The sequence below is a fragment of the Amblyomma maculatum genome, chromosome 3 (genome assembly GCF_055883805.1).
Source record: "Amblyomma maculatum isolate TAMU_Amacu chromosome 3, ASM5588380v1, whole genome shotgun sequence".
Taxonomy (NCBI): domain Eukaryota; kingdom Metazoa; phylum Arthropoda; class Arachnida; order Ixodida; family Ixodidae; genus Amblyomma; species Amblyomma maculatum.
The window spans coordinates 38,320,271-38,332,589 of NC_139346.1; the positions used below are offsets into that span (position 1 = coordinate 38,320,271).

Genomic DNA, 12,319 nt, shown 5'->3' on the forward strand with positions numbered 1-12,319 from the left:
CTCCGAATTCCACCGATGTTTCACGGCCCTCGCGTCCTTCCCGACGCCGATCCCCTTCGTCTTTTCGCTGTACGTCACCGCTTCGTCATGCCTCGAAACCCTTCCAACGTATAACGGAAAACTAACCGAAGCCTTTGATCAAAGATATCAAAGGAAGCTTCTGTGCTAAGCTGGGCGTGATAAAGGACAAACGAGGCAAGGACCTCACTGAAGCCGCAGAGATAAAGAAGAGGTGGCAGGAATACACAGAAGAACTGTACAAGAAGGACCCGAATGTGCAAACCCAACATAAGACGGTTGTGATCACTGATCTCGAGCCGGGCATCCTGAAGAGTGAAGTTGAATGAGCCTTAGCCAGCCTTGCTAAGAACAAAGCTAGCGGAATTGATGGCATTCCAGCTGAGTTGCTTCAAACCCTCAACCATGACGCTGTTAACATTCTGCATACATTATGTCAGAAGATTTGGACAACCCTGCAGTGGCCACGGGATTGGAGGAGGTCAGTTTACATCCCCATTCCAAAGAAAGGCAGTGCCAAAGATTGTTCCAACTACCGCACGATCGCGCTTATTTCGCATGCTAGCAAGGTGATGTTGAAAATCCTCCAAGGTAGGCTGCAGCCGTATGTGGATCGGGAGCTTCCGGACATGCAAGCTGGGTTTCGCAAGGGCAGAGGAACTAGAGACCAAGTTGCCAACCTTCGCTGGATCATGGAAAAAGCAAGAGTGCCAGAAACCCATCTACTTCTGCTTTATTGATTATGCGAAAGCGTTTGACTGAGTAGATCACAGCAGATTGTGGCAAGCTCTCCAAGAGATAGGAGTTCCAATTCACCTCATCTGTCTCCTCAGGAACCTGTATGAAGGGCAAGAGGCCACAGTCAGAACTGGGCATGGTCTTACTGATTGGTTTCCGATTGAGAAAGGAGTGAGGCAAGGCTGCATACTGTCGCCCTGCCTATTTAACCTATATGCCGAGTGCATCATGAGGAAGGCCGGTCTGGACGAGTCTTCAGCTGGAGTGAAGATTGCTGGAAAACGTATCAACAACCTTAGATATGCGGATGATACCACTTTAATGGCAGAAAGCGAAGCGGAACTCAAGAGACTTCTGATGCGCGCACAAGAAGAGAGTGAGAAGTTTGGGCTTAAACTGAACATTAAAAAGGCAAAGATCATGGCGTCTTGCCCTATCAAGTCCTGGAGCATCAAGGGACAAGAAGTGGAAGCTGTGACAGATTTTCTCTTCTTGGGCTCCAAAATTACCTCGGAAGGAGACTGCAGCCATGAAATTAGGAGACGCCTGCTTCTGGGAAAGAGAGCAATGGTTAGCCTTGACCGCCTAGTCAAGAGCAGAGACATTAGTCTGCCAACCAAGATCGGTATAACTCATGCTATGGTCTTTCCAGTTGTGATGTATGGATGCGAGAGTTGGACTGTGAAAAAGGCTGACCGCCGAAGAATTGACGCGTTTGAATTGTGGTGCTGGCGAAGACTCTTGAGAGTTCCTTGGACTGCCAGAAGATCAAATAAGTCAATATTGTCGACCATAAACCCTGACTGCTCATTGGAGGGTCAAATTCTAAAGTTAAAGCTCAGCTACTTTGGTCATCTGGTGAGAAGAGAGGAGTCGCTGGAGAAAGATTTGACGTTGGGAAAGGTTGAGGGTCGCCGGAGAAGGGGTAGGCAGCGAACGCGATGGTTAGATGGCATTCTCGAGGCACTGCAGATGAAGTTATCGGATGTTAGGAAGATAGTCAGAGACCGGAAAGCGTGGCGTGACATGGTCAATAGGGTCACGAAGAATCGGACACGACTGAACGACTGAACTGAACTGAACCGAAGCCGTTTTCGGAGGGAAAGCTGCTTCGAGTTCGAAATCTACAATTCCTTCTGGGCGACCGTCGAATATGTTAGTAGTGATTGTTCAAGGATTATACGTTGAGACCCTCATGGACAACGGCGCCGCTTATTCCGTCATGCATTTCTCTCTGTGTTCTCCCCTGCGCAAAGTTCTAACCCCATACATCGGTCCGCCACTTCCTGGAGCTACTGGAACTCTTATAAAACCCACCGGCCAATGCACAGCACATGTCCTCATCGATAACCAGCGGCATCATATTGAATTTATTGTGCTCCCCACGTGCGTTCATCTCATGATCTTGCGGTGAGATTTCTTATCGTCGACGTCCGCCCTCATCTCTTGCCGTGAGCGCGTTATTCATATTGCGGACCCCGATATATTACCGACTTCTGATTGTTCACCACCACACGTGTTGGCAGCAGTTGATTTCGTTTTGCCCCCAGGACGCGAGCAGCTGATCATCGTGGCATTGGACTACCCTCTCGATGGCGAGACCTTCGTTATGCCCGCTCCTCGGTGCACCTCCGACCTCCTAGCTCTTGCCTCGTGCCCTCACCACCTTCACCCGTGGTTGCGCGGTGGTTGTGGCCCTGAATACAACTTTCCAGCCGTTCTTACTGCCCAGAGGAGCCACAGTTGGGTTTATTTTTGACTGCGATCCCGTTCCTCTCAACACACTTTCCAGCGCACCACCGCCTGCTGCCAAGCCACCATTTCCGACATCATCTGCGCTCGCAGCCGCCATCAGCCCTGACCTTGCATTCGAGCAGTCCACAGCTCTGCTAGACGTCCTCTTGCGGCACCGAGAGTCTTTTGTTGTGTGCGCCTCAGCGTTAGGGAAGACCTCCGTTACCTCTCATCGCATAGAGACGGACGCTCTGCTATTGTTCGATGACGGCCGTATCGCGTTTCAGCAGCAGAACGCAAAGTCATTGAGGAGCAAGTTGCTGACATGCTTGCTCGAAATGTAATCCGGCCATCCACGAGCTCTTGGTCCTCACCTGTAGTTCTCGTTCGAAAACAAAAGATGGCTCAGTCCGCTTCTGCGTGGATTACCGGGCGCTTAACAAGATCACGCGCAAGGATGTTTACCCTTTGCCTCGTATTGATGACGCATTAGACTGTCTCCAAGGCGCTGATATTTCTCCAGTCTCGACCTCCGCTCCGGATACTGGCAAATTCCTATGCACTATGCAGACAAGGACAAGACTGCCTTTTCTACCCCCGACGGTCTCTACGAATTTAGCGTGATGCCTTTCGGACTCTGCAATGCGCCGGCCACCTTTGAGCGCATGATTGATACCGTGCTTCGCGGCATGAAATGGAAAACATGCCTATGTTATCTCGACGACATCATTGTCTTCTCGTCAAACTTCGCTCAGCATTTACAGCGTCTCACTGAAGTCCTCACGTCCCTTGCCCAGGCGGGGCTTCAGCTGAATACCAAGAAATGCCACTTTGCCAGTAAAACTATCAAAGTTCTTCGCCATGTCGTCAGTAAGGCAGGAATCCAGCCTGATCCAGAAAAAATTGCGGCTGTCGTTAATTTTCCTCGGCCCCAACGTCAGAAAGATCTTCGCAGCTTCCTTGGCTTAGCCTCCTACTTCCGCCGTTTTATTCGGCACTTTGCAACAGTTGCGGCCCCGTTACACAAGCTCGTGTCTTCCCACGTGTTTTGCACCTGGTCCACTGAATGTGAAGACGCCTTGAAAGCTCTCAAGCAGGTACTCACTTCCACTCCTGTGCTTCGCCATTTTGACGCTGACGCGCCCACCATACTTCCCACAGCCACCAGTGGCCACGGTATTGGCGCGGTTCTCTTGCAACGCAACGCAGTGTCTGAAGAGCACGTCGTCGCATACGCCAGTCGTACGCTTACTGCAGCTGAGCGTAACTATATTATTAGCGAGCAAGAGTGCCTCGCCGTTGTTTGTTTGGTCGGTTCAAAAATTCAGACCTTATTTGTATGGCCGCCACTTCAACATTGTCACAGACCATCACGCACTCTGTTGGCTGTCATCGCCGAAGAACTTATCGGGTCGACTGGGTCGCTAGGTACTCTGTCTTCAAGAATACACCTTCACCATCACTTATTAATCTGGTCGAAAACACCTCGACGCTGACGCCCTCTCTCGCTGCCCATTGATACCTACTGACGCGGCTCCACATACGGTCTCCTCTCCCTCCTGCCATCCGAGTCATTCTTCTGCTGGCCACCTGAATGTTGCACCCATCGCTATAGCTCCACTCGAGAACAATGCTGATTTCTCGTCCCTGCAGCTGACTGACCCTTACTGCCGCACAATCATCGCTCGCCTCCGTGGAGAATCAGTTGTCCCAAACAGTCGCTTGCGCCGTCAGCTTCGTCGGTTCCGATTTCACCATGGAACACTTTTCCTCGACGTTTATCACCCTACGGGTCAACGCTGGGCGCCCGTTGCCCCTCGCTCCCTTCCTTGTAAAATTGTGGAGGCTTACCACGACGACCCCACTGCTGGACATTTAGGCCACTTTAAAACTTACGACCGTATCAAGAGCCGCTACTTGTGGCCTGGGCTTTCTGCCAGCGTCGCCAAATACATTTCATCATGTCCGTCTTGCCAGCATCGCAAGCGTTCAACATCCCTCCTGCTGGCCTACTGCAACTTCTACCTTCCCCAACTGTGCCTTTTGACACGGTCGCCGTTGACTTGTTTGGTCCTCTCCCTTTGACGTCAGACGGCAACCGTTTTGTTGTCACTGCAATCGACCATCTAATGCGGTACGCTAAAACTGCACCTCTTCGCTTCGGTAACGCCTCTGAAGTCGCCGATTTTTTCCTGCGTGCGATAGTTTTGCGTCATGGTGCTCCTCGTACTACCATTAGCGACCGTGGAAAGATATTTCTTTCTCCAGCCCTTGAGGAAGTACTGCGCGCCGCCAACATCGTCCATAAGACTTCTTCTAGCTACCGCCCTCAGACCAACGCACTCATCGAGCGGTTTCATCGCACTTTGTCCGACATATCCATGCATACCGCTCCTGATCACCGGAACTGGGACAACATTTTACCTTTCGTCACCTACGCCTACAATCCCGCTGTTCAGCGCACTACTGGTTATAGCCCTTTCTTTTTAGTTTATGGCCGTCAACCATCGACAGTATTCGACACTACTTTCTTCTATGCTCCCTCTACGTCTGAATCTCTGGGCGAAGAGTTTGCCACTCGTATGGCCCAGTGTCGCCAACTTTCCCGTTTGAACGCTGAAGATGCTCAACAAGGACGCAACGCCCTGTATTATCAATGCCATCGAACTCCCTCCTTTTACCCCGGTGATGAAGTTCTCCTGTGGGCACCAATCCGCATTCCTTGCCTGTGTGAGAAGTTCCTCCATCGTTACATTGGCCCTTATACAGTACTCCAACAAACGTCTCCGGTGAACTATTGCGTTATTTCCTCGCACACCGTCGCAGATCGACGTCGTCGCTCCGAAGAGATCGTCCACATCTCGCGCATGAAGCCTTATGCCCGTCGTCTCGCATCCCTGTAATCAGCGACCAGGGTGGCCGCTCTCTTGTCGGGGGGATTTGTGTGAGCGCAGCGCGTGAACTTTAACCTCTTTCATCAGTATAGATCCATCATCATTATCACCATCATCATCGCTGACTGCTGCTCGGAGCGTCGCGCGCTGTGTGCCAGCTGGCTCTGGAAAAGAACAGACGGTTGTGCAAGTGCTATCCCACAATATATAAGAATGAGTACTTTTTTTTAGTAGCCTGCTACTAAAGATTATTTTGTTCAAGCAGTTCAGCTTCCCGCTGAAGACTTTGATTTGAGCTAGAGTAAACCCCAGTTCTCCATTCTTTGGATATAGCTTTTGGTTGCTACGTTTCTACTCACAGTATTAGGATACAATCCTTAGCCAATGCTCTGCAGCACGAAAATCGAAGCTGAATATGGTGTCTCATTTTGTTTAAATGTCTTGCCCTGCACGGAGAATTTAATCTACATCACCTAATTTTAGTTCCGTTTTCATCACTACGAGATTTTTTGAGTAGCAAAGCTAACTTAAGAAGCTTACCTTGCGAAATTTAACAGAATTTCACTTCGTCAGTTGACATTATCGCTTCGTATAGTCGTTCAGAAAAACGGCCCTTTTATTTCTTACTTCGCGTTTACGTATTTCTTCAGTCCCTAAATCCTGAGAGCTCCTGACCGAATTTACGATATAAACCTGAAAAAGTGAACGGCAATTAAGCTTTGCTGATTACGTGTATAACCCCATAGCTGTAATGATGCTCGTCAGAGGCTTCTCTGCAGTTTTGCACTGACATACCTGTAGAAACGTTTTTAATTTGTTCCTCTGATGTCTTTCACTTTCTGATTAACATTCAATCAAGCTGCCACATTATCTAGATACTCTTGATAATCTGTCCCATGCTACAGATGTAAAGCCTCGTTTTAACCATAGCTGTACGAACATCCCTGCGTTCACTAGGAGTAGCTTGCGTGACTCAGCATCTAAGAGCTTTGGGAAGCTTATTTTATCCCCCCCCCCCCCTCAAAGGAGCAACCCGATCTCGCAGCTCTTCCTTATTTTGTAATATCAATCTCCTTAGATGACACTACCCTACGATGAATCAGTGGTCGGTTGTGGCACCTACCAACTTCCAGCTCTCAGAGCATAATTATAATTTTTTTCGCTCACAATAGCCGACAACTCAGGAGTTTGTTGATAACCATATAATTGAAGTAGGTAGGCAATTTTTGTAATGTTCACAGTGGGAGTTTCTCTAATGCATGCATTCTTTGCATTTATTTATTTGCTTTAACATGGCACAGACCGTGTGACACATCAACTGGTTGCTGAAAACTTTTGCTAAGTCAAATCTCAATATATCGATTAGTGAAGCACGCCGTTTGCCCCAAGGGAAACTAAATACCTCGATTATTAGGCTGCGTATGCGTTGAATATCCCGTTGTAAATTATTTGGAAAATTATGCATGTGATGCCAGTGAGCCAGATGAGCATTAAAGAACCGACGAACACCAGTCAGTACGTTTGCCTGATTTTGGCTACCTATTTACGAAATAGAATATAACGGCTCCCGTCTCTGTCACCTAAAAATTATACATATGTTTAGCTAAGCAGTCTTTAATTTAATTATATGAATGAAGCAAGAAAACCTTTACCATGTAATTCGCTAGCATAGTTTTCATTACGCGCAAATTGGGGGCGGAATACCTATTTATCCACAAGCATTTTCTATACCGTTCTTAGGACGCTCGTCTCCCTCAATGTGTGTAAGATATCGCGCCGAGCTTTCAGCCATGTACTTGGCGATAAAGGGGACATCCTCGTCTTTATCATAATGGTCATCTCGAGCATACTACACTCACGTAAGGGCAAATAATTCACACAAATGTAACGAATTAACCCGCTCCTGACCAGCTGGATCCATGTGGCCAGCGCACAATTCCCAATCTCCTCCACTAAGCTAATCATCTGCCGTCCTCTGCCGGCCCTTAGCGTCTGTAATTTATTTTGTTTCCCTCTATATGTCCTGCCCATATTACCATTTATTCTCCTTGGTTTCTATTAGAATAACATTACCAAGAGATAAGGTACCATTTAATTCTATTGCCTGCTCAAATTCTCTATAGTAGCGTTTCGTGGGGGCTGTGAGAACATGGTGTTCACGTGATACAGAAAATTCACGGGAAACAATGTGATTTGCTCTCAATTTCGGCGTGGTTGCCTTATCCTCAGAATAAAGATCTGTTGAGTGAGTTGGTACATTTTACTAGAATAGATTGCTTGATTTATAGGGAGGGAAAGGCGCGGTAACTGTCTCACTTGTTTTCTGTGGACACCTCAACCGCGCAGTATAGGGAAGGGAGGAAGGTGGGAGTGAAAGTAGACAGAGAGAAAGAGAAGCCGTAGTGGAGGGCTATGAAGTAATTTCGACCACCTGGGCATCTTTAACGTGCGCTGACATCGCACAGCACACGGATGCCTCTGGAATATGGCGGTATAGCGCAGACTGATTTATTTATTTATAGGAAGGGAAAGGCGCGGTAACTGTCTCACTTGTTTTCTGTGGACACCGCAACCGCGCCGTTAGGGAAGGGAGGAAGGTGGGAGAGAGTGGAAAGAGAGAGAGAGAGAGATAGATAGAGAGAGAGAGAGAGGAGCCGTAGTGGAGGGCTTCGTAGTAATTTCGACCACCTGGAGATATCTAACGTGCGCTGACATCGCACCGCACACGGACGCCTCTTCGTTTCGCCTCCATCGAAACGCAGCCGTCGAGGTGGGGTTCGAGCCCGGGTACTCCAGCACAGTAGTCGGGCGTCTTACCACTGCACCACCCTGGCGGGGCGTATAACGCAGACAGCTCAAAAGAGACGACACGAGCACAGGGCGAGAGTTGACGATACGTGTTGTCGCCTTTTTTCTGCTGTTTATAGCACAATAGCCTTGTGCGCCGAGTGGTTTTGTTTTTCGCTTGACATCCTTGGTGGTGTATAAGATTAAGAGCAGAGACGATACCACTTGGGGTTTAGGGTACTCATTGTTAGTCGAGCGCACAAGTCCGCATTTTCCAAATGGTATCATAGTAGGCATAGCTCATACAACAGACAGGTAAGGATATGAAAACTGGGTGATCAAACTTGTTACCAAACTTTCTGGTTCTGGCATAGATGGACCTCATTTTGATATTCTCGCCTCCAAAACCTGCTAAACAGTTTGTGTGAATGAATGGCATTTGTGCATGACAGAAACCTGGCATTTCCTTCAGCTGACTGCGTTTTCACAAGTATAGGTGTCGGTTATGAACACTGGTGGAACATGCAGGCAATCAGCGTGTTCTGGCTGACTTCAGTGTGACTCCCGGATACCAGCAACTTGGCATTCCTGACGGTATGACCATCGATATCAACGACAAGATTTGGCTCACCTGCTTCTCAGCAGGATTGGTCGTGCAGATCGATCCCGAGACTGGTAAGTGCCCAAGCACCAGATATTAGAAAAAATCTTGAAGCGGTTTGAAAGCCTAGCTTATTTTTTCTTATCATCACATTTTGAGGCCGATGTATCAGCTTCCCAAATCATCAAGTAACGGGATGAATACCTTGGGCAGGTACGAACACTGTGCGAAGAATAGAAAGAATTCAAACGCGTTTTCAGAATCTCTCGACGTCCGCAATGACCAATTGGGTACCGTTGTTTTGCTTTCAAGTTCCATGTGCACCAGGATACGACAGACCGCTTTATTAAGCGCTGGTTAAGGATTTCCGAGTGCCCACAATGGCAGCAACCGTTTAAGGCGTGCGATGCCGCACGCCTTAAAACGCGCTATAAAAATAGCTGTGTGTTGAGGTGCCACAAGGTGCAGTACCAAAAACATTCCGCCACGACAGTGTCGATGCTTGGGTCAAGAAAGCAGGGGCATTGGCTTTCAAAACGTGTCAATGAAATATTTTTTTTCTAATAAAGCTGTCCAGGACACTTGCAATGTTACACGACGATTTCAATAGACATGCACATACTTTAAAAATGACGCCACGTTGTCACCGGAAATGCGATTCAAAGTCAGAATCAAGAAATTCAGCAAATAACCCCAATCACTAAGCACCGGTAGATGTTTGAAATATGTAAGTAGTTTGGAAAAATCTAAGTTGTTCAGGCTACGCCCTAGTAGCCTAAAACAGACAAGAATCCTTGACTCTCGGTGACCACCAAAGCTAACAAAACCGACCCGCAATTGTACCGTGGGGTGGAAACAGGACACCGCGTCTCACATTCCAAAGTGTTATTTAAATGAAGTTCTAGCATAGGTTTAAACACTGGCAGTAATATCTGCTTTTAGTGCCATCTTATGGAAATGAATTAATATTCAAAAGCTGACACAAGAAGTTTCAAAGAAGCCTAACACAATCTTTTGAAAGTTTTATCTAATCTTGACCCTGAACGAAACTTGTTGCAATAATTATTTCTATGACTACTGCTATGCATTGCCGCCTCAAACCCTTACCTAACTGCTCGGTTCCGAGATACATTCTAATTTTGCTTCCTACCGCTGCTTGTTCCCACGCATGAAGTGGCTGTGCTGCCTACCGAAATGCAAGAGTTCCTGCGGCGGAAGAAATTTCAGCATGAAATCTAAATCACAGAAGCGTTTCATGTTCGAAATTGGAGTGCTTATTATCCATGCGGATCATCAGTGCTGGATCAGAAAAGAAAATCAATCTCAAGCTTTTCTACGACGCCAACCTACAGGTGTCATGGCTGGCACTTAATCATATCACTGTCAGGTCATTTGAAACCACGCGCAGTTGTCGAAATAGGTAAAGAGGGTGTGCTGGTTTGTATATCACTTGCAATAACTATTTCCAAATGGGACTGAAACCAATATTTTTCGCACATCAATAAGCTCACCAGCGTCCATTGTGATTCTCCACATACCGCAGCTGCCTGTATGCTTTTGCAAACGCGTAAGAAATGTTACCCCACAAATACATGTTTCGTTAAATCTTGAGAAAAAAAACTGCACAGCTGCTTGAAATGTGCATGAAAAGCAGGTGATTCAGCTGCTTTCTTTCATGCTTCTTTCTCGCCTTTCTCACTGCAGCAAAAGTGCTGACCAAGATCAGCTTTCCTACAAAATATACCACATCCTGTTGCTTCGGAGACAAGAACTACGACACGCTCTACGTCACTTCCGCCAGCTTCCTTCCGGATGCCTCGGGGCCAGACGACGGACTGCTTTATCGTGTGACCGAGCTCGGTATCAAAGGAAAAGCTGCCTTCGAATTCGCCGGCTAACACATGTAATGATTGCAAATAAACTTTTCTCTCAGGCGCTGGTTCACGTAAACACCGCTGAGAAGAAGGTGTTTCCCGGTGCTGCTGCAATCAAGAGGAAAAATAAATTGAGAAGGCACCGTTGGTGACTGCTGAACTGCGCAATGTGTTTATAATCATTTTAGAGAGCTCCTGCTCTGATTTCGATTTTAGAATAGTTGTGTTAATACCCAGGAACCTGTAACCCATGAGCATCCACTGATGTAACACAGGAATAGTCTTTCAATACAATGTCGAAACTTTTCTTTCAACATTTTAGGCAGAGGCGTTACCAGAACACGTGCATTGGGACACGCGTCGCTATATGTAATGATAATTACTGGCGAGAGTAATTTCCCTCTTTTGCATCAGCGAATGAGGTGCGCGAAAGGTTACTTAATTTTAAGGTACCCAATTCGAGCACCCATACATGTGGGCCAAAGTGGCAGCAATGAATCACTTGGCAAACATAAAACATAATTGGCATAAAAGGCAATCAGCTTTTCTTTGTTTTAACGCTGTCTACGTTAAGCTAAAACACATCGTTATGTGGCTCTATCTTACCATATTGATTTAATGCCCGAAAAAAACAGCAAGTTTAAAACCTTAACCTTTATAAAGTGATCGGTAAATTGTCCACATTGTGTAAGTTTTCACTTTGCAGGCTAAACAATTGCTGGAAATGGGCAGTGAATTTTAATTTTCCGAAAGCAAATTTACAAAGCCGCTAGCAGTATCGTCACGAATGGCATACGACGCTCTCCTAAAGAACGCACGTCATTAGGCATTCAAGGCTTAAGCGGAAGATAGAAACATTTTTTTATTGTTAATTAACAATAAAAAAGTGTTTCTGTCCTCTACAGTTATTCAATTGTAAACAAAGATATTGAAAACAACTCATAAACGTACACAGATGTCTCGTTTTCGACATCACAGACAGGTTGTAGTTTTTAGAGAAACCACAAGGATCCAGCTAATGCTTTTGGATGCACCGTCTCAGTTCTGAAACCCACTGCATGGATTCTTTGCAATGTTGGAGTCGACACTTCAACTTTATGGCAGCCTCATTTACTTGCTCTAGTCTCGAATAAGTGAGTGAATCCCGCAGTCTTTGGTAAAAAATGCAATGCTACGTTTACACATTAAATTCTACTCCGCAAAGCCCAAAGAGCTCCATACGTGTCGCTTTCACCATCGACGATTATGCAGACAGCCTAAAACCTGTCCACAAAAGTTGTCCCTTTGAATGCTAAATATTGTCTTGTCATTTGCCGAGCTGAAACATTTGCAGAGATTACCTGTTATACCGATTATAGTGCAAATATACGGGAAGCTATACTTACAGCTGTGCATGTGGCGCCATCTGGGAGCAGTCGCGTCCAATGACGGATGTTTAACAGTGGCCTATGCAATCAACTTCGGTCAAACAGCGCGCTTGATTGCGTTCCGTTAGAGCGCTTCATCTAGGAGCCACTGCTTCCAAAGGCGGAAGTAGAGACCTACTTAAACCTGTTATATAATTCATCTATTTTGCCAGCTATATACTTATTGACAAGGAAACCTTCTTCTAGTTTAGTCGCTACGGCCAATCCCGATAACACAGTAACACGCCCACCCGTCAGTACAGTATA

General features: G+C 46.7%; 1 protein-coding gene across 2 annotated transcripts in view; it reads left to right on the forward strand.

The window, feature by feature from the left end:
- The window catches only part of LOC146194585 (regucalcin-like), a 64,232-nt gene extending 53,436 nt beyond the window's left edge, over positions 1-10,796 (forward strand). For both annotated transcript variants that reach the window (XM_084596083.1, XM_084596082.1), the window contains 2 exons: positions 8,700-8,846; positions 10,477-10,796. In XM_084596083.1, coding sequence (XP_084452209.1) covers positions 8,700-8,846; positions 10,477-10,670 — 341 coding nt within the window. In that variant the 3' untranslated portion in view covers positions 10,671-10,796. The remainder of the gene's footprint in view (positions 1-8,699; positions 8,847-10,476) is intronic.
- Positions 10,797-12,319: the final 1,523 nt, after the last annotated feature.